At 40.3% G+C, this 23,454-nt stretch overlaps 1 protein-coding gene across 1 annotated transcript in view; it reads left to right on the top strand.

Moving 5' to 3' along the window:
- The first annotated feature begins 10,139 nt into the window (after positions 1-10,139).
- The window catches only part of pitpnc1b (phosphatidylinositol transfer protein cytoplasmic 1b), a 14,814-nt gene continuing 1,499 nt past the window's right edge, over positions 10,140-23,454 (top strand). Inside the window, exons 1-9 of the mRNA XM_020617614.1 lie at positions 10,140-10,831; positions 15,527-15,675; positions 17,358-17,446; positions 17,609-17,616; positions 17,749-17,820; positions 19,774-19,866; positions 21,525-21,680; positions 22,522-22,585; positions 22,771-22,857. Of these exons, the coding sequence (XP_020473270.1) occupies positions 10,784-10,831; positions 15,527-15,675; positions 17,358-17,446; positions 17,609-17,616; positions 17,749-17,820; positions 19,774-19,866; positions 21,525-21,680; positions 22,522-22,585; positions 22,771-22,857 (766 nt within the window). The 5' untranslated portion in view covers positions 10,140-10,783. The remainder of the gene's footprint in view (positions 10,832-15,526; positions 15,676-17,357; positions 17,447-17,608; positions 17,617-17,748; positions 17,821-19,773; positions 19,867-21,524; positions 21,681-22,521; positions 22,586-22,770; positions 22,858-23,454) is intronic.

The raw sequence follows: 23,454 nt of genomic DNA, 5'->3' as shown, positions 1-23,454 counted from the left end.
CCTCTCTCTCCCTCTCTCTCCTCCTCCCCACTCCCTCCCTCCTCCATCACTGGCGACACGTGTTGAATGCTAAACTTACCTACCGAATAAAAATTAATAAAAGGTTGGGCGCTCTATAATCTCCCCTTCTCTGCCTCCCCCCCCTCTCTTTTCCACTCTCGCGCATATCATAAAGCAATATAAATATTTACTAGAACCACTTAGCCCTCTCAATGCGCCCCTCTCCTCCCATGCGCCCCTCCGCTTTTTCCCTCCCTCCCGCCCATCCGTCCATCCATCCATCTATGGCTCGCTCGCTGCATCCCTCCCTCGCCGTCCTGCCTTTTTTCTCCTGCCTCCTATCGACTCTTTCTGCTTCTCCAAGCAAAACGGACGCGCCACACCAGCGTCTGTGGATCCACATGTGAGTGCAACCCTGCCCGGTGCGTCTTTGCATGGAGAGCTGCAGCGTGTGTGCCAGTGTGTGAGTGCGCGTGGGTGCGTGCGTGAGTGCATATGAATGAGAAGTCTGTAGCAGCATGTCAGTGACCATGTTTGAACAGCTTGCAGAGAATGGAGGTACATGCAGTACCTTAACACTGCCGGTTAAACTCCTTATGTTTGGGCTTTGGAGCTTAAAATGAAATATTTATATTTAAGTAACTTTTCATTTGTTGAAGAGAAGTGGAACAACAGGCTGCTTAACGACTGCATAGTTTGTTTACAATTCTTTTCTATCCAAAAGTGAGTCTCCAAGGGACAATGACTGTGCAGTGTAGCTACATTACATTGGGGCGGTTCTGTCTTCTTCTCATCCCTCCTTTTCTCTTACTCTTGTAATCAGCACTAATCAGTGAAGCAATAGTTAGCCTCAGATGATAAGCAAACTATGCATCAGGCTACTCGGTAAATGAGTTTATGATTTTGTACCCCTTTGCGATCACACACAAAAAGTACACATGCAGTATAAACACACACACACACACACAACACACACAGAAACAATAGCTTCAGCACAAGTAGGACAAAGATCTTCCTGTATTAATAAATGTGTGTCTTGCCCCTGGATGTATAGTAAATAATGGACAAACAACTCAGATCCATCTAACTGAACAATAATCATTATGACAGTACCTTCATGGTACACACATGCAGCCGCAAACATACACACGTTAGAGTATTGTGTCGATGCAATTCTGTGGATATCGGTCATCGCCTAAAGGTAATGCTCCCTTCATCAGATTTTAAAAGATTGTTCCCAAGGAACCTGTATCACTCTCTCAAACACAGTCATCATTGCACCCGCTTCTAAATACACTCAGAGCAAGGTTTGTCAGGTTTAGGGCAAGGGTTATGGTTGGGCAGTTAGTCTTGATGGTTAAAGTTACAGTAAGGGGCTAGGGAATGCTTTATGTCAATGAGTGTCCTTACAAAGATAGAACTACGAGCATGTGCGTGTGTGTGTGTCCTCGTATTTCTCATGTTGTAGGGACATAAATCAGTTTACACAGTCATAATGAGGGGACTCAACATCCTTATGAAAAAGCAAGTCCCCAAAATGTCAATTATCAAATGTCAGAGTGATGACGACTTGGTTCAAGGTTAGGTGTTAGGCATATGGTGGTTAGGGTAAGTCTCCAGGAATGCAAGTCACTGTAATGTGTACTGACGTTAGGGAAACACAACATGTATCACCCTGCTCTAAATAGATTTTGCTTGTAAAATTTTCCATTTTAATATCAATTAATGGTTCATACACTTGAAAAAATAATAACTTCTCACTTACTTCTAGTTTTAGTTTTATTTGTCCAGACTGTAAGATTTAGTATACTTCTCTGAGATGTCTGTTTCCACCCTCAGAGTTGAATGGAATTTCATTTGCGTTGCCATAACACTGAAATATTTAATTTGAAAATTTTAACACCCACATCTCTTTGCAGAAACAGTGCCCTCATTAATCTGTATAATTCACAAAACAAGCTGTCAAGCATATTCATAGTTTGTTCTTCCAATAAAAACACTCAATAGTGGGCCAGAAATCTCTGCAAGAGACATCTTAAAACCAGAAGAAAGAAAACTAAACCTATCTGCATTACTTGATGTCATTAGAGGTCAATTAAAAATATGGTGAACTGACCCTGTAACCTTACAAGACATACTAGGTTCACACAGGCACACACGCAGTTACACCAACAAATGCAAACATGTAAATGTTACGTTGCATACACAGCAACCAACAATTACTGTAACATTATTTTTTTTCTATCATCTGATTAACCATTTGTACTATTAAATAACAGAAACCATGAAAAATATCCATCACAATTTTGTTAAATCCAAGAGGATATCTTACAAGTTTGGTCCAATCAGTATCTCCCACATTCACAGCGTACCAGTTTTCACCTGCTTGTTTCCATGATGTTTTCTGATTGATGCTGCACTGGAGACAAACAATTAAACCATTGACTGCAACTAGTTATACTACCTGTACACTGAGCTATGGTCAGTTGTACTCAGTCCATATGACAATAAAGGTTAGGATGTAGGGCGATTAAACTGATCTGTGTCCCAACCCAGTGATTAGGCTGCAGATGGTTTTGAAAAACTGGTGCTCACTGTTCCTGGGTCATATAATTTGTGATAAGGGATCCATATCTGGTTCACTGGTGCGTTCACTATCACTGCTGTGGCATTAATAGGCCAGATACACATCAGCTATTCATATTTTCTGCTGCAGGGAAAAGGTGAATGAGCCGCTCTGCTCCTCATATTCTTTTCGTTATCTGTATTTGCCACATGCATTCGTCTTCATTTGCATTCATCAATCAATCCATCATCACAGGTCGCCCATGTGCTCTTCGCTCTTTTCCTTCCAGTGCCTATAGTGGTCTTTGTGTTTTGCCTGGGCCTAGAGAGATATTGTAGTGGTAACATTAAGGTTTATGAGGCATGTGATGGTGTGTGTTATCACTGTATTTACTCCATGGTGTGTGTCGGCATGCTTCTGCTGCACACAAAGACCAACGCTGTTTGAGTACATTTACATGACAGGTAGAGTGCAGGAGTGTTTTTTCCCCGTTGCGGTTAATAAAGGCTGGATGTGCAATTAAGGCACATTATTTTGCTGATGCCTGTTTATTTTTCCCACCTACTGTCTGTGAGAGCATGTGTGTATTTGTGTGTGGGAGAGCAAATGCAAGAGTGAGAGACAGCTTGATTTTTGTTGTTTGGTCTGATCAGATCTGACTGGGCTCCCCTATCTCTATTTACACATCTGTTTAGCTCCAAGCTAACAATCAGACAATAAGGTTCTCTCTCACTCTCTCTCAAATACACACACGCACATAAAAGTATACAAATACATATATTTATAGACATATACACATATGCTGTGTACACAGATGCAGTAATTTCACACAGTTGAGAAGCTACAACCATGAAATGTTGGGCACTTAAATGAAACAATTATCAAAACATTTGCAAATTAATGTCCGTCCAGTCAATTAATTGTTGCAACTCTACATACAGTATATATCCTGTTACTTTGAGAGTAAGTAACTAAAATAGTCAAATTAATGCAGGAGTAGAGAATCTTCTGAGCTGCTTCTCTTTTTCCATATATTAGACCTTTGTAGTTCACAACAACTCAGAGAGAAGTGCACTTTTTACTTCGCTTCTTTCATCAGATAGGTGCAGTTACTTTAGAAGATCTGAATTTACATAGAAAACATGTGATTATAAAATAAATGCACTGTTACAGATTAATCACCCAACAATATATACTGTAAAGTCATTTATATTAACTCCAGCTATACCACGTTATGGGACACTTTATCTGTACTATGTTTTATATAAGTAATTACATTACCTTTTATTCCACCTATGTCTTTTTACATAAATAGTCATTTCAAAGAAGCACTTTTACTTGAAATAGAGTATTTGTACAGTTGGGTATTGCTGCTCTTATTCAGGTACTTGTAAATGATCTCTGTACTTCATCCACCACTGCCCTGCAGTCGTGTGCTGTTGGGAAGGTCCACCATCTGTGGCCTGTAAGTCAGCTGCTAGTCTTGTTTTCTTTTGCTATGTTATTGAAACATTCAGCCCAAAAGACAATGACAAACAGAGATGGATGGCCCGCAGCTTGAACAGCCCACACAACAAACTCAACAAATTCTAAAAACAAACATTAGAGATTTAAGGTGTTCATACAAGCACTGTGGTTACTTATGAGTGACATGAAATATGATTTTTCTGGCTTACTCTGATGCTTCAAGTCAGTCGTCAGTTTATTTTGGAAGCAAAAGTCTTCTAAGAAGGAAATTAGTTATTTTTAAGTAAACAAGTGAAAATGAGGAAAAGCAGACACAAAATATATTAGCCTTGTCACAGGTGATGAATGTTTTGAACAATATAATGCTAACTTTACTGTATAAATTCATGTCAACAGAATATTAGGGGTTGCGTAAATTTACTAGTTACAACGTGTAGCAAATATTCATCAGATAGTATCAACAACCTTCCTAACTTTTTACCCTTTCAGCACTTGCAGACACACTCCATACAGATGTTACATACAGTACAAACAGATGCTTTACCATATTGATATCATTAGAGTCCTTCAGTTTCAGGGGTGCTGCACTGGAAAAGAGAAAGGACAGGTATACAAGACAGAGGTTAACCATAAGAGGTGAGAGAATGAGGGGCTGTGAGAAGGTTTCAGGTGTCTCATAGGAGTGGCATCAGCCTGGTAGTATACCTGAAAATGAATTTGGCATGTTCCCACAAACCAGTTCTACATTTGATCAACGCAGCGTGTACTACAGAACTTGTTGAAATATATCCCATCCTTTTATCACTGATAAACATTGTATTTTTGTTTTTAATTATTATTTTCACATTTCCGGTTCTGTTATTTCCGCTCACTGTAACTGGCAAATTCCTCCATCTGGCATGGATGCCATTAAACAAACAGACTGTGAGCCTTAGGGAATATACTGAGACTTACACATGGTGCAGCATTGTAGAGCTGTTTGTGAACTCAAAAAAATTGTATTTCTTTTGTAGCACAAGACTGGCTTTTCTGAGTCTGGCTGGACTGTTGGGCATTACTATGAAGGACATGAAGCTTTGACACAGAATAACATTGTAGCTGGTTGGATGAGATGGCGATAAAGAGTTGGGAAAGAAAGAAAGTCACTTTCGGCTTTTCCCTTTTTTTTTTTAGGGGTCGCCACAGCGAATCGTCACACTGACGACTCGCATGTTGACATTTGGCACGTGTTTTACGCCAGATGCCCTTCCTGACGCAACCCTGATTTGAACCACTAGCCTACCAGGGACAGAGGGTCAGTAAAGAAAAGTGAAGGTCAAAGGACCACTGTCTAGCTTTTGAAAAGAGCTAAAGCTGCCTTTTGAACTTTCTGTACATCCCCCCCCGTTTTGCATACTAAACTATATGTGTGTGTTTGCTTTGCATTCATTCACTCAGTCTATCTCTTTCTCCCTTTCTCTCCCAGTCTCAGAAAGTGAAGGAAAGTTGCAACAGAATTCCTTTTTGAGCTTCATGCAGACACTGAACGCAGCCTTTAATCCATTTCTCTCGCCGACCCCTTCCACACATACTTCTCTCCAAATCCCATCCAGTCCATTCCTTGAATAAATTATTTCATTTCTTTACGGTCTGCAGCATTTTTATTCATCTCTGTGGCATGCCTCAACTTCTGTCCCTGCGGAGAGCCTTGATGAATGTGCTGGGCTCACACACCCTCTGATCATCCCTGCCCTGAACGCCTTTAGCTGCCTCCAATGCACATAAGGATGCTCTCTCTCTCTCTTTCATTCCTCTTCTCTCTTTGCCTCATTCTCTCTCAGACTTTCAAATGGAAATAATAATATTAATTTAAAAAAATCTGCTACTGTACAAAGAAGATCTGGATCCTTTTTATTTCAATTTGCTCTGTAGATATGAGCCATCCTTGTTCAGATTAATGATGCCATTTAAGTACACTGAACAATTTCAAATAACTATTAATCTGGGAATATACACTCAACAACACTTGATTACCAGAGCAAGCAGCCTGTGTTAATAAGGAAACACACCACCCAGTGTGTATGGGCATATATTTGTGTTTGAGAAGAATTAACAAAGGCAGTTGGACTTTCTTTTGCACTGAGTTATCATGTTAGGGTGCTGCCGTGATTGGCATGACCCAGAACACTGTCTGGAGCCCAAACAATGTCAGATAAGACCTCATCATTCTCACTGGAATGCGCACATTTCCCAGCAGGGCACAGTTTGACAACACAAGATAGGGATTCGATAAGGATAAGTGAGCGTTTGTTTCATCCAGGTCACGGGGGATTCACTTTGAACTTGTAACACACCAAAAACCGCAGGTGGTCCTCCCTCCAGTGGTATCAATTAAGGAATAGGTCCAATCAATGTCTTAGCACCAGCCGGATACTCAACTACAAGGAGATTAAGACTAAGCTTACATCTTAACACAGAGGAGCCAGCCAGGCATGCACACATACAAAGACCCCCCACTTACAACACATAAAACCCACATTACACATCACAGCACACAGAGATGATAGCTCAACAACCAGCCTGCCTTTTGTTTGCTGTGCAGTTGCATCTGACAGCGTTTGTGCTTTGAGACACTAAACAGAGGACAATTTTAGACAATATTTCTCTCACTGTTATTTTTCTTTCCCTTTGTTTGTCCTTTTGCTAGGCTAAAGTTTGACCTAAATACTTCAGGTATTTGATGATTGCTCTAAAACAGAAATCAGAGGCATCCAGCAGACTTGTCGCAATAGTCGAAGGAAGGGAGGGAGGCTGAGGATCCTGACACACTCACAGAGAGATGCTGGTACTTACCACACTTCATAACTGTATAACATGGAACTCAAAGCTGTCAAACATTATCCTCACAGACTGCTGAATTCATCATCTTAAATCTAACTCAAAGCCTTACCTTTCACCCTGCTGTGAGATGAAAAAGCTGCAGAGTATCAGCTCTGTGGCCTCCACCAAGCCACTGCTAATCTAGGAGGGCCGAGCGGGAGGGGTCCATCACTCACATGCTCTGGAAGGGACACCAGAGAACCTCTGAACTTGGCTTGTGACCACACTTTGATTGAAGAGCTAGCAATGTGATGACAGCCTGCCCACCAGCTAATGATCTGCTTCTTCCTTTTTCCAGATTACTACAGGCCTGTTTTGCTCACAATCATCGCTGCACTGGCACAGCTACATGCGCACACAATCTACTGCACATGAACACAATCGGAGAAAGAAACACAGAAGTTAAGGAATGCATCACCAATTTTTTCTTCATTCATTCATTTTTCATTTAATGACCTGACGTTTAAGCAGCCTGATGAAGTCCAGTTCCATCATTGGCTGCTCCTCTGTCCGGCAGGACAGGAGATAAGGACGGGCAGCTCTGACCATAATTAGAGTGTCAAAATATTTCAGTCAGATGAAAGTACTGCACTGCTTCCTCAGCTAAGTTTCACGCATGAGTGTGGAAAAATTAATTTAGTAGTTCATCACAAAAGCAATAAATGTAGCTGTTACACTATAGATTTTATTGTACTCATCAATCATATTTTTACCACTTAGAAGTTTGAAAAAACCTTTTATTTTATTTTGAAGAGTACTGTAAATCATCAAAATATCAAGGAAATAGTCTGGATATTTTTACCTGGATCAAGAAAAATGTGTTAATCCAAAGTGTAAATAAACAACACATTGCGGCCTGAAGGTGATCAGATCAGGGATTTGGAGATGCCATACAGGTGTAAATGCAGCCCATACAGAGTGACTACATTCTTAAAAAAATAATAATAATCTATCAAGTTGAAGGATCACTTACTGTAACTACATACCCTGATCTACACGCAAAATAACAGATTTTCTTAACAAAGCAAATCCAGGCATTTTGATTGGACTGTCAGTAGACCGCCTTATCGGCTCTAAATTTAGATGGCTGCTCCTGGAATGACAGATGTCAAAATTTCTGCATTGTGCTTAATTATCTGACTAAAGGTGTGACTGTGTGAGTGAGAACAGAGATAGTAATAGTAAATATTGTGGAGTTTAGTTTCACTTTGAGATATATCACAGCTGCAGCAGTGAGTAAAGCATTGCTTTGAGCCTGTTTCAGTGACATTTAGCAGGTGAACCAGGGTCTAAAGTCTGTCCAGCTCTCCCTATCGCTGTAGATTCACACTGCTATGCTTTGGATATTATGGACAACATTATAGAAAACAATCATCTTACATTTTCTTAATGTGGAGCTATTCAGTTGTACAGCATATTGCTTTAATCTTTATTATTTTATTTTGATGAAAGTTTGCTATTGAAGAAAAAAATTGAATTAAAATAAATACTGTGTCATAAAACCTGGTCAGAAAAGCCATAAGTGAAAAATCCAACATAAAATAAAACTCTCAGCCATGGATGAGAACAGATGGATACATGAAGAAGAAGCACTCAGCTCCTTTACTTGAGTAAAAGTAACAATTCCCCAGTGTAAAAGTACTTTGTTACAAGTAAAAGTCCTGCATTCACAGTTTTACTTAAGTAAAAGTACAAAAGTATTATCATCAAAACACACCTAAACTACTAAAAGTGCTCATTGTGTAGAATGGCATATTTAAAATGTATTAGTATTATAATCATTGATGGATTTATTGTGTTAATCACTTTAATGTTGCAGTTGGTTAAGGAGGAACTAGTTTTATTGCTGGGTAACAAGTGAATTTTCTACCATAGATCAACAATCTTATGATTATACTGTCATTTTTTAAATTAACCTGATTCTGAAAAGTAACTAGTAACTAAAGTTATAAAGTGCAGTAAAAAGTACAATATTTGCCTCTAAAATGTAGTGAAGTCAAAGTATGAAGTAGCACAAAATGAAAATACTCCAGTAAAGTACAGATATCTTGAAATTGCACTTGAGTACAGTACTTGAATAAATGTACTTGGTTACTTTCCACCACTGCATAAATGTATACCATCGACAAAAAGTGATCCAATTTGAGCATTAAGGCTACATGCCTACGTGACTACAGTAAACATCTATATAATATACTAATCAACCAGCAGACCGATCTTTCAATCAGCTCCATAATTTGTAGGGTTAGTTATCTGTGAGTGCCGCTATCCATCACCATGGTTACTAAGTTCCCAAACAACCTTTAAACCACAATTACATGATGTAACAAAGTTAATCAATGACTCCATCAACTGCTGAATATGCATCTAAGTAACCACCTATCATCCATTACCTCCGCTGATGCGTGTGCTGTCAGAACTCTGTGTGCCTTGAATCTGGGGAGAATCGAGGCAGAGACAAGCGATGCACACCTCAGCTCTCTGAAGTGGCTTCCCTTCTCTAAACACTGATCTGATAAGATAGGAGCAAACCCCAACAGGAATTTGTTTTTCACCGCTCTTTCACTGCAGAGCGGATGATAGCGAAGACATGTGGAGAAGCTACATGCTACTTTGGCCCCGTCTCAAGGCACACTAAGAAAAGCAGGTGAATTCCACCAAAGAGAAAGAAAACAGAGCCTGTTATTGGTTTTGGTCCTGTCAGACTGACCCAGAAAAGCTAAACATCTGCTTCTCTTACTTGAGAGGGAGGCAACAATATGTGCTTAGCAGTCACCATCAGCTCTCACTCACATAAAAGGAGAGCGCCTCACAACACAAGGACATAGGTGAGAAATTACGACAGCTTCGATTCTACTCACTGAGGAAGCACAGATTCAATTAAACCAAGCTGAAGGTCATGAGGCAAAACAATGTAAGAGAGTCGGGCACTGTGCTTAATGGAAATCTTCATGGCTTTGGTAATATTTAATCCAGTAGCCCACCTTGACTACCCCTATCAATCATTCATCTACCCTGAGCACAGTCACAACCTGAGTGTTGCAGAGGAGCCCATGTGAGGAATCCACTTAACATTCAAAGACTGACATTTACAGACAGCGTTACTTAACGTTGCCAGATATAGACAGATGATAAAGAGTGTTACTGGTGAAAGCAGTGCCGGCAACAGAGAGTAAAGAACAGATAGAGATCAGGGAGGGAGGGGGACAGGGGGGGACAGGTGAGGTAGTAAAGTACAGAGGGCAGGGAGTGGATACTACAGGAGGGGAGAGAAAAAAAGAGATAAGGAGGGAACAGGCAAAGGAATTTGCAACTGAAAGCAACAGACTGTGGTTGAGGGGAATGGGAGGAGCGCTGAGCAGAAAACAAGGTTACACATGAGAAGTCAGATGGGTAGTCCAACAAAGGGGCGAGAGCGCGAAAAAGAGAAAGAACAGGTAGAGTTGGTTAGGAAAAGGTTTCAGTATTACTTCACACCTTAATACCTCTTTCTCAATGCGGCGGGAAAGCAAAACAAAAAGTAAACAAACAGAAAGGGCAAATGAAGTCATGAGACCGGAAAGTATAAATAACAAGAAAAGGCGGGCAAGACAGCACAGTTAAAAACAGACGCGTCCAGGAGATTATTTAAAGAAGAGAAACAGACAAGGGGGAGACACGGCTGTAAGGAGTTAGCAGGGAGGGAAAGAAGGAAAACAGAAAATACTTATTGACAGGCAGGACCAGACTTATCTCCATGGACTACTGACATCAGCAAAAGAAGAAGAGCGTTAGAAGAGGTCACAACGGTCCAGCTGCAGAGCAGATTGCTTGTGCATGTCTGTTGTGCAACTAAGAGAGCTGAAGTAGACAGATACAGTTCGCAAAGACAGTCCTCTCTGTAACAGCACCATGTTGATGAAAGAGTACCGCATATGCATGCCACTGACTGTGGATGAGGTAAGTGTATTTGTTTTTCCTACGCTCACACATACACAAACAGACACATACACTACCCTCCTGGAGCTTTAAACTGACAAAAGAGAGGTTTTTATTTCAAAAGTGAAAGCATTATTTTAACTTGCAATCTTGAAAGTGCTAATGTGCTGATAAATAATGAACTAACAGAGCACTCAAACCTCCTGTGGCTGCTCTGTGGGAGTTCTGGTACTTGGGTAGCGAGGCACTGTATGCTCAGCACCGATGGACTCGGCCAATTTAACGGAGCGAACGCACAACACCTGGTTAACAGTATCACAAAGTAGCACGGCTGTTATGTCTAAATTATCTCCCCATCTGTCTGCTTCTCTATTTCTCTTGTTTGCTGTAGGACTCCCAGCAGCACGCAAACTAGTCAGACTGGTTACAGCTTTGAGACCTAACCTTAAGCAAATGGATTTGGCTTGCAGGTTTATTTATAAAGGCGGCATGATGGTGTAGCAGCACACCAATCAACCTGTGCCTTTCTGTGTGAAGTTTGCTCCCTCCCACAGTTCAAAGACATGTATCTTAGGTTGTTTGTTAACTCTAAATTGCCCATAGGAGTGAGTGTGTGTGTGTGTGTGTGTTTGGTAGTCTGTCTCTAAGTGTCAGCCCTGTGATAGACTGGTGACCTGTCCAGGGTGTACCCTGCCTAGCGCCCAGTGTCAGCTGGGATGGGCTCCAGACTGACATTAAGTGGTATAGATGATGAATGGGTTTTTTTTTTTTCAAGAGATCACATATAGAAAAAAAAGGGTGGTTGGACGAGGAAGATACAGTACATACCAATGTGCTTTAAGGGGGAATGCCCTCAGTGCATCCTAAACCATGCTCTACTCCGCCTTTAGTGCTACCTGTTACCACAGTGACAAATAGCAGTCCAAAACAGGATTTACATCATCGGCACAGGGCACACTGAAACTTGAGCTTGCGGCAAATCCTCTTTCAGCTGAATGTAATGTAAGTTTAAGTGCAGTTTATTTGGGGTGGTATTAAATCATGACACTTACCTCAATTCAAGCCATTTACAATCTTCAAACCCTTGCTTTACTTTTAAAAGGTATACTGTTGACGTTTGGGTGTGAAATAGCACAACACAGTTCAACTGCATTCAGGATTGATCACTATTGCATTCTGCTGAGGGATAGCTGATACTTGGCATGTGTGGTACAGGTGGTCCTGAAGGGTTGGAGGCTCGATCTCCAGCTCCAGCTCTGCACAGGTTTGAAAGACACCAACCCTCAAATGCCCGTGTCTACATGTAGGGGAAAATATAAGTTGCTTCCGACAAAATAAACTCGCCAATGAATGTGTTATCACATCAGCCAGCCTGTAACGCCATGATCATGTACAGGTCCTCTAAAAAAGATTCCACTATGAGGGTTGGAAGTTTTCATATTTTGCTGCTGCTCAATGTGACTTTTTTAACAAAGGAAAATTGTAGATCTCTACAATTTAAATAATTTAATTACAGGGTACATGCTTGCATGTGAACCTCTTTAACAGGACACAACTGAATCATTCCGGTACATCACAGGTAATGTAAACAGAGATCACCTGTGTGCAGTCAAAGGCTTTAAGATGATTGTAGTCTAAATATTTGCAAGGTGCATACAATTGCTGAGTCAGCTTTGTGGTACAAACATCACAGTGAAGCACGAACGGGGACACGTACAAGGAACCTTCCAAGTCACTGAACATGCTAAGACCAAAGCATTTTGGCTCGTAGCCTTCGTCAGGTTCTGTTAGGTAACAGCAGGTAACAAAGAATCATTTCAGTAGTACAGATATGACAAAACTATTTTTTTAAAAACCAATCACTTACATGTTTTTAATATTTTTCTAGTATACATATCTGTACTACTTAAACAAATCTTTGTTACCTGCTTTTAACAGACCCTGACAAAGGCTACAAGCCCAAACATATTGGTCTTAACATTAAAGTTGTGCTAAACACTACAAGTGCTGCTGGACCTTTTGCCTTTCCAGTCCGTTTTTACACTTTGGTAGTGGGTGAGGCTGCGCTGGAAACTTCTGAACATCCCTCAGATAAATCATTCAAAGAGTATTGCACAATCTGAAGTCGACTGACATGCATACTGTATTGGTTGTCCATATAAAATTTACGTTGATTTAATGGCTGTAAAGCAACAATTCATGAAAACATCCAATGAGCGCCAAAACATTTTATCGGTATTATAAATCACTACTGTCACTCTGGGGAGTAAACTATTGATTAGTATTTAGGGTTTGGGGTTAATGCTGTGCTTTGCAGCTGAGTACACAATCAATTACAAACATTTAGACAAGGTTTCTGTAAATGTTTTGCAAAAGCAGTCATGTTTTAACTGTACAGGGACAGATCCAAGTCTGCGCTCACCTTTGTGTGGTGGGTTTTAAAAAGCTGCTTTGAGCAGTACACTATGTTATTGTATTAGTGAATCCTTTCACTTTGTCTTGCTGTCATACTGATGCTAGCTGCAGCATGTCAACCCTGCAATGACAACTCCTGAGGAATTTATAACAAACTCGCTGCTGGTAGACCTAATACTGTAGAAGGAACATGCATGGAAATCCTTTCAGTTAAAGAGTTTCTGAACATGCTGCTCATCATAGCTGGTGAGCGTGCACAACAGTGGTAAATAAGGACATGTATTCTTCTCAACTTTCTGAGGATGTGTTTGGTAGAAGGTGAAAAAGATTCACCACCTGTGTGTGGGAGGAGCTCATTGCTCTGTAGTCTGTTAGTCTTAAGATGGTGTAAAAAGCACCCATCGCTATGATTAATTAAGTTCTGTAAATGCCCGATAAGTAAATATTGAATGCTGATATTCCACAGTAACTGGAACAAGAAGGAGGAATGTCACACGATGTGAACAGGATATGGTGAGAGATGGCAAAGTGATATCTGCCCTCCTCTTTTCTCTCATCCTCACAATCATTCTCTGCTTCGGCATTTAATTAAAATAATGCTTTATAGCCACAAAAATATAGGGCAACAAAACAAATTACATTATGGTGGCCTCAGCAGATCACTACAGTTTTTTGAACTATAATTTTATTTCTTCTTCATAATAACTTTAAAACTAACGTTCACCAAGTGATTTGGAGCTAAAGCAAAACGGGTAAAAAGGAAAAGAAAGGGGGTGATGGCATCATCACTGCAATTACTGTGTCAAGCATGTATTTTGTAAATTGTCGAAAAGGGAACACTAATTGTGTCAGGCTGAGCTCAACGAGGCGGCCACTCCAGACACCCAAAGGTCTCGTTCTCCTTAAACTCAGTAAAGGAAGATTCTCCCGCCTCATCAGCATCAAGCACAAACTGGGGCTGCAGCAGCAAAGCCCCCCCACACACGCTCCCTAATTTAGACACCATGCATTCACCCTCATTGGCCAAATAATAGTTTGACAACATGGTCAGCCGAGGAGGACAATCTTTATATAAAGCAAGTGATGGGAAATACAAAGCTTGTGTCTAAGCATTACTGAGACAAACTTGCTGCTGGGAGAGTGTCGGCCATCACTCTTACTGCTGTAGCTACTTCTTCTTAGTAGCTGATTGTATTTACAATTTCCTCAACAATGGGTGCAGGTTTATTGATAATGACTGGATTTTTGAATTCCACATGTTTCCTTATCACCGTGAAGCCATCAGTGTAAGAAATTTTGCCAGACATCTATCAGTTTAGACCCCTGCTTAACCATCCCCACCCTGGCAGCCTAGGTACTGAGACCAAGCTGTATATAGAGTATGTTATTAAAATGCAACCTGCCACCACCATTTTGAGAACTGTGGTACATTTCACTCTCCAAAGCGTACCAAATGACTAAAATCGATAGTATCATGTTGCTGTGCTTTATTTATGCTGCATCAAATTTAGTACAGTTGTAGTTCAGAAATTTTTTGAACATGTTAAAAAGCATCCATTTCGACTCCCTCATTAGTAAAAGGTGTGTTTAACTCTTTAATTTAGAATTTTGTTTAGACGTGAATAAAAATTTCAGCTGGCTGGAGTTCAGCCTAATGATGGAGACAGGGAGACTTAACTGTATTTCATCCTAACTGTCACTTATTTGAGCCCAAGGTTGTTCATTTTGGCCCTACAGTACAGTCGTGGAGCTACAGTATTACTGATTTGAGGTGGTTGTGTTTTTTCAGGTTGACTGACTGGGTTAAATATCAGGTCAAGTCAAGTCAGTTTTTATTTTCCCAAAATCACAAATTTACTTCAAAGGGATTTTCAATCTGTGCACATTAGGAAAAATTCCCCAAAACACTTCCAATGAGGGGAAACGAGAGAAACAGAGAGGACCCGCAAAGGTGATCTATATTGCCAATTGCCAAACTTTTAATTTGTAGAGAGAAAAAAAAGTTCTTTCAAAACTTATATTTTAGGATATCAGAGATGAACATGAGGGCTTGCCTGCTTAATTTATCATGTGATCAATGCACGGGCACAATCACCAAACACGTTTTGAATGACACTGCACACGTAACTTGAGTAACTTAGTAACGTGAGTAACTTAGCAACTTGAGATAGCATCTTGAGGATTAGGAAGATCATTTTGCTTTGTGCGTCACATTTGCTCAGCAGTTATTTTTCTCTTGCTTCACTCTATCCCCATCCTCACCACCATAAATCTCACCCTAAATCTCTCCTTGGGCTGCAGTACAGGATTGGGCAGCTGTACATGATCAGTAAGCACAGCTGCGAGCAGAGCGGCGGGGGAGAAGGAGTGGAGGTGGTGAGGAACGAGCCAGATATTCACCCCAAGTACGGCCGAGGACAAGTGACCGAGAAGAGAATCTACCTCAGCAGGTAGAGTTCGCTCTCATGACTGTGCTGTTGTTTCAATGATGCACCAGTACTGAACATTCTGGCTGCTTGCAACCTGAGACTTATCATTGGACTGTCAGTTCTGTGGTTATGATAACTGACTCTGTTCGATCTTTGATCTCTTACTTCATAATAAATCTTTACACCTTGTAAAGGCAAGTTGCAGATATCACTACAGGTAATACATCATAATTTCAGCACAGTAACACCTGCAATGCAGTATAACATACATACAGTACATCCAAAGTCCAAGTACCCTCTGTCTAAAATATGCTGAGGACTCTTGGGCTACAGTGGGAAATTCCAGCATGAGTTCATCATCTATTAAACACTTAAAGTGTCCTGATTGTTGAAAGTACAGACATCTAACTAACACAAAACATTCATCTTGATGGTGGTCACAGGATGTATGAGAAGTTTTTACCTTGTGTTGGCTATATATCAGAGTCGACAGTCCGAAGATATTTACACTGTAATCATATTCATACAGTACATTCAGATGATAGTAACTCTGTACTTCAACCACATTTTGAGCATTTATAAGCATAAAACCACCCATTGTGGTTGTAAGCAGATATAAGGACACTTCTAAATGTTTATTATAGGACAATTTGGAAAATACTCCTATTTGCCTTCAGGCAAAGAGTCGTGTTTATATGCTAAATATGTATTCAGAGGTGATTAATTTAGCTTATAAATACTGGAAACGGGAGAACCAACCAAGTTTTATAAAGATGTCAAAATCCACCTGCTAGCACTAAGAAGTAACACTTTATATCTGGTTAGTTTAATCCTACCAAAATCCAAGGTGTAAAAGTGACATATTGTGGATTTATGAGGGATATGTGCTGGACTATTTGCTGACATATCTGTTTACATACTAGTCATGAGTCATGAGCTCGTCAGAGAACAGGTTACAGTATATTTGTTGACAAAACATTATTAAACGCTTAAGAATCTCGTTATATCCCCTTATGACAGTGTGTTATGAATCTTTATGTTTTAATATATTGCATGTAAACCTTAAAATGAAGTGCTACTCAAATCATTTTTGAATTTGCTTTGAGATTGTTTCTCCAGCAAACAATTTACAGCCATCTAATTAAGCAAGAAAGTCTGTGAGAGATATTAGAAAAGGAATGTTGTAATAACTGTTTAGGCACCAGAAACTACCCACAACTGCAGTGTTCATGTTATTGTGCTGAAAGGTTTTTATTAGCTTCGTGCTCTCAGTGACAGTGCAACCAGAATTATCTTTTAAATCTAAATTCATTTCCTAACCCTAAGCTAACCTCACTCATTACCCTAATGTAACCCAGGGCCTAATCCTAAAATAAGTTCTTAAAGAACAAAGAAATGCTCTCACTGTGGAGGATGTTCCTAATCTGTCTGTGCTTGTGGGACATTTGGTCATTATTAGTAAAGACATACTAAAATACACACATGCCACATAATTACAGAGACTGCAGAATATGTTTAATGCCAGTCGTGTTCTGACAAGTGACCTAGACTCCACAGTTACAATTCATCACCACAGGTATACTTGGGAATGAGTCACACAAATTAACACTATGGTGAGACTAGCCTACAGCTAATCTGACTATAAAAGATCTTAATCTTCTCCTACTCTCTGTGATTCCTCTCTCTTCTTGTTTTCCTTTCAGTAAACTACCGTCTTGGGCAAAGGCATTTGTCCCGCGAATCTTCTATGTCACAGAAACGGCTTGGAACTTCTACCCATATACAATAACAGGTGCCTTTTGCGTGCGCTGATTATCAGCTTACTTTCACTTCAACGCATTATCCAAACTTATTTACTTTTAACGCCTGTGTGTGTCTACATATGTGTGTGAGAAAACAATGAGTAACTAATGCTGTTTCTCCCTCTCCATATTGAATATCCCCGGTGCTGCAGAGTATACAGTAAGTATTCTCACACTTCATTTACGTGTTCTGTTGCATTCAAGTATGTGTGTGTGTGTGTGTGTGTGTATCAGGCTCCTCTCTATCTCTGTCTTGCAATCATTTTCCCCTATTTTTCTTTTTACTTCACAGGTATCATTCCTCCCCAAGTTCAAGATCCGTATTGACACAAGATTTGAGAACAACAATGGCAATAACAATAATGTGAGTATGACTGAGAGCAAGTGAGAGGTGAGAAAGATGGGGTGAACAGAGAAGAGTGGGGAGGAAAAAGACAAGGGGAAGTAGAGAAAGAGCAAATTTCTGTGCAGCGCAAAAAAAATGTCCATCAAATTGAGGTGCCCATTACTACAAAAACAAGCAACAACAAATGCACAAAACGAACTATTGGCAGACCAATTAACCAGACATGAAGCGGGGCGAGCACAGCTGCCATGCTGCATTTTGTCCACAACAACACACACAGAAATTCACAAAGAACCGCAACTTGGTTCCACTCTTGAGTCTGTGCTATGTAATTAAGCAAAGAGTGAAGAAACAAGACTAAGCATGTCAAAATGTGGAGTTCTAGACTTCTACCTGCTGAGAGAAAAGTGCCACATCTTGTTTCATTTCATGTTGTTACAGGTTACATAGTTTTATTGCAGACAAATAAGCATTCATAGTACTGCACTCAAACAAACTTCAAGGCTTAGTGATGGAAAATAAGTACATCTGTGCAAATGTTCCACATTTGAGGGACTGTACATTTATTTCAATTGAGTATTGTCTTATAATGTCACATTATACTTCTACTCTAATACATTTAGTTGGAAATACAGTACCTTTCAGTCCAACACAGGTATGGATGAACAGTCCTACTAGGCACAGGCCCAGGGGCCCAAAGGATCAGGGGGCCCAGGACCAAAGCCTGTGGATAAAGTGACTGTTAACATTTCATGTTGGAAAATCATTCACCAGCACAAACCTGCAAATTTAGCAAAAACAGATACAAAACAACCTCACAGACCAAAATAAAACAAAGAAAAATAATCACAAAGAGATGCAAAGCGAATAAAAAAAGAAGCACAATAACTAACAAGAAATTTAAAATGACCAAAAAGAGGTACAAAGAGATGCAAAATGACCACAACTAGATATAGATGCTAAATGATTAAAACAATGCAAAATGGCCACAAAGATGCAAAACAACAATATGGGTACAAAACAACCACAGACAGGCAAAATTTATAAAACACCTGTGGGTCTTGCTCCTGTATAGACAGGTGGGGGCCCTTTTACATGTCTGTGCTCGGGGGCCCAGTGTCCCATAATCTGTCCATGAACACAAGCATTTGACAACTGTTTGGTACAAATTACATGTTACAAATGATCCCCAAAAGTATTTGCAATTAGAGCTGAAATGATTGGTCAGTTAAGTGATGAATTCACTGACAGAAAATTCATGGGCAACTCTCTGTTTTTATTGTCAAAGTTTTACAAACAAATTCATGAAACAATCAGAATATTTACCAGTAAGGAAAATTCTCATTAGGTGCAGCACAACAAATTACCTTTAAAAAATTGTTCCATGTCAACCGAGCAAAACGGTAAAATTCTACATGACTTATGATAATGTAATTCTATAATATGAACTAACTTTCTGCAATCTTTGAATACTACATTTATCTGATACATATATAATTGTAGACATTTATTCTGGCTTACATCAGTCATCTGCACAGCTCTTTGAATTGCATTAACCTGTTTGAAAGGTTCTATACAAAGAAGTTTGATTTGATTAGTAAAAGTGCAGTCTCCCCTCTCTTGCCAGCTTCCCTCCATTCTGTCTCAAGGAAAAGTGTGTTCCACTCTCGTCTCTTTTTCCCCTTCTCTTTTAATATCCTGCATATGTCCTTGCCTTTTTGTCTCCTCAGCCCTCCTCTCCTCTTTCTATCTGTTCTCTCCTCTTTTTGCTCCAGTTTGATTTGCTCCAAGGGCCTCAGGGTGGGATACAGTGAGAAGTGTGCGACCTCAGTTTCCTACACAGTTACTCATCTCCTCTCATTCTGCTCCTCACTGAGTGAACAACTACATCCATGTGAGAGTGTGCATGGAGTGTGACTATGTGTCCGCTCTAATTACACTGTGTGACCTCCCCCATCTGTTTGGATATAGGTGTTTGGGGACACGGCGACCCCAGCAGAGAATGTGAGTTTCCTGGATATCCTGAGCGACTCCATCCCTGAAAAGCACTACAAAGAGTCAGAGGTACATACTCTACAGTTACAGATGCATGCAGTGACACTAAAGCAGAAACAAATGGCTGTATAGAAACTCTGACTGTACTGAGTCTTTGGACTGTATGATTACATTAAAGCTTATTCACTTTCTTGCAAAAAATTAGATAAGCAGTTTGAGATTCTTATGCCATTATACCAAATATAAAGCTACAGACAATAGCCAGGTAGCTTATCTTAACATAAAGTCAGGAAACAAAATGAAACAACTAGCCTGGCTCTGTCCAAAGTTCAAGAATAAGCCTACCAGCATCTGGACTGTTGCCACCGTGAGATTAAATGGCAACCAACAAAGACTCAAGCACCAGTCTGCTGGTCATCAAAGAACAGCTCTAGCACATAACCTTTCTCAAAACTATAACTTCATGTTATTATAGTTGTTGCTTATGTAGTGTATGCATTAAACAAACAAAACACATTGTTTTAGTCTGTCATCTTCAGAGGTGCTATCTAACTTTGGACAGAGCCAGTCTAATTGTTTACCCCTGCCTCATGTCTTCATGCTAAGCTAAGCAAATCAGCTTCTCTCTACTGTAGCTCCATGCCTCACACATAGCTATGAGAGTTGTGTGAAGTGCACTGTATGCTTCTCACAGCAGGGTCCACAAACTCACACACGTGCACACACCCCAGCAATCAAGTAATTGCACACAGTGTACGGACTCCTGGTCGTGACGCTTACCGTGCGCAGCTTGACGTTGGTAACTGGCTTGTTGTTGTGTAGTACCCCTGAAACACACCAATAATCAATAACACATTTATCAAGTAGAAGACAACACACACTCTGCAGAGTGGGGACATACAGCCAGCTGTAAAAATTTAACCAAAGAGCTGCCACATTTAGCTTTGCTCGCTTTCTTCCTCTGCTCTCTTTCTGTATCCTTGCTGTAAATTATTCCACAGCCCTTAATACAATGAGCAATGACACGTCCTGCACAGATGAAAGTACAGTTCACATGGGCAGTATGCACACATCTGCAGAGGAGACCGTGCTGCTGCATGTACTGTGCTGAAAGCTTATATCTACTCTTCTACCTCTCATACATAAAGCCAATATGTGTAGGTTCCAAAAAATGTCAAATAGTGTCTCACACATACAGTGTGCACAAATGCTAAATATTTTCCTCTTTGTTTCTCTGCTCACTTGTGCTTTTGCATTTAAAGGAGTATAAATCAATAAAACACCCACGTCTCTTTACAAACTGCCTGTCTTCACCATGCCCCCACCATGGTTTTACACTTTACTGCCTGAAAGTCCTTGGAGACAAAGGTCAATTCACAGGCTTGAGAACACAAGCATGAGTGTACTGTCCACAAGCTGCACACACAAGCAAAAACCAAAGAAACCAATGTCATATATTAAGTGACAAAGTGAAAACATAACATCACAAACACAGTCCTATTTTCACAGATGCATAGCATGTGTTATCACACTTTTCTCTTATGGGCTGTGCTGAGCAACAGTCTGCTCACACCTGCACACACATCCTCACACTCTCTCTCTCACACACACACATACACACACACAATGTGCACATGCACATCCATAGCTCCCCCTGAAGATGCGTTACCAAGCCAAAGCTTCTGCAGACTCAGCAACTATAGAGACCCACTGTGTGCTTTGTGCAGGACCTGAGTCACTGGCATTCAAGTAAAACTGGCCGAGGTCCCCTGGAGAAAGGCTGGAGAGACAACCATAAGCCCATTATGTGCTCCTATAAGAGGGTGTACTGCAGCTTCGAGGTCTACGGCTTCCAGACCCGGACTGAGGAGTTCATACATAGAGTGAGACAGAGCTTTGTTTCCCATAATGCCTTTTACCTGTATGCTGATGTAAAGATGGCTGGATTGAGATAAGATCTGCAGTTATTGTCACAAGCCATTTCAGGTGTAATTCAAAATGGAAAAATTTAAATTTACGTCTAACTACCTTCTATAAAGTGTTCTTCTCCTTTTGAGCATTGATCTCTGCATAGTGGTGTTTTTCATTTTGTTGTCTGCATCTACCATGTGTTGCATTTTCACAGTAAGTTCTAGACATCAGTGTTAAAACCAAACCCATTCGCAAGAAGCCTGTTAGCTGCAAATGACCTCTGCTCTGTGATTTATGTAATCCACCATAAGGTCAGATTTATTAGGACATTTGCTGTTTTGCTTCACACTACAAAGCAGTAAAAGGGCCGTTGTTCTTTCAGTGCAAACAAAGCAAAGGTGTGAGTTTCTCACAACAGCTGTTGGTGGAACAAGTTAAACCGCTGATTGACAAAGGCTTTCAGCTCATTTTTCACTCCACAAGAAAGCATAAAAGAAAAACCAAAAGTAGTAAGAGCAAAAGTAGTAAGAACAAAACTAGCTACGCCCTTTTTTCCAACATTATTGTATAGCACAAGTGTTTACGGGAATGTGGTTTGGGTTGTGAGACAGGCCAACACAAATCATATCACTAAGATAAGGTATCTCTCATCTGAGATAAGTTTCCATTTATCTCTACTATGTTCTCATTTGTCATTTTACACAGAGGTATGGCCATTAATTTGACAAGGACATACTATAAAATCTTGCTAAATTTAGCAGTCACATTGTTTTAGAAACATTTTCTTTGTTTCTGTTTCTGGAATTATTTCAGAACATCCGGGACATTCTTCTGGTTGGCCACAGGCAGGCAGTAGCATGGGTAGATGAATGGCATGGTGAGTCAAAAACACAGTCACAGTGCAACGTTTTACATGTTTTACAAACAAGATTAAACATTCAAAGCAGCACAGTTGTCCTTGAGTTTGTTATATTTTTAAAGTATGACTTTACCTTTGACATACACCCTGTGAAATTAAATACTTTCTTCACACTCTGATCTGATGCTTTGTTTTCCCCACAGGGCTGAATATGGAGGAAGTGAGAGAATACGAGCGGACGATGCAAGAGAAAACCAACAGCAAAGTCAAATTGGGCCAGAATAATACAAGTGAGGTTGCATTCTACTGAAATACCACAGAGGAGGGACGAGAGAGAGAGTACAAAAGGATGTGAGAGCAGTGAAGAAGGTGGAGAGACAGAAAACAGGGAATAAGATGAGTCACAGTTAAAAAGAGCACCAAGTTTTAAATGTTTATTTGTGCTCTGCAGAGATTATTTTCCATATAATTTCAGTAAAATAAGAAGGGAATGCAGCAGGACATGGAAGCAGAGAGAGGCATAAACACACTGACTAGGAATTTACAGTAAATCTGAGCAGGTATTTCCTATTTACACTATTTATCCTGCCATGTTATCAGTTACTGTCAACAGAATAGTAGGAATGAATAACTCTGTAATGCTAACAGGCTTGAACAGAGGCAGGCTGCACCACTAGTGCCTTTGCTATGTCCTACAAGTACCCAGATGGCTGGTGTACATCTGTGAGAAAAAAACTGAGAGAGAAGAGCAGTCAGGAGGCATTTCACAACACAAGCAGCTATGAGGAGGGAGAAACAGTGGGTGTACGCACAGAAAAGAATGACAGAAAGACAGATGTAGGGAGGGAGAGGAGTGTAGGCTAGCTCATGAAGTGATAATGCCATTG

This window comes from Monopterus albus, unplaced genomic scaffold, assembly GCF_001952655.1.
Source record: "Monopterus albus unplaced genomic scaffold, M_albus_1.0 scaffold192.1, whole genome shotgun sequence".
Classification (NCBI taxonomy): domain Eukaryota; kingdom Metazoa; phylum Chordata; class Actinopteri; order Synbranchiformes; family Synbranchidae; genus Monopterus; species Monopterus albus.
Note: the sequence above shows the minus strand (reverse complement) of the source record. Positions and strands in the feature narration are given on the sequence as shown.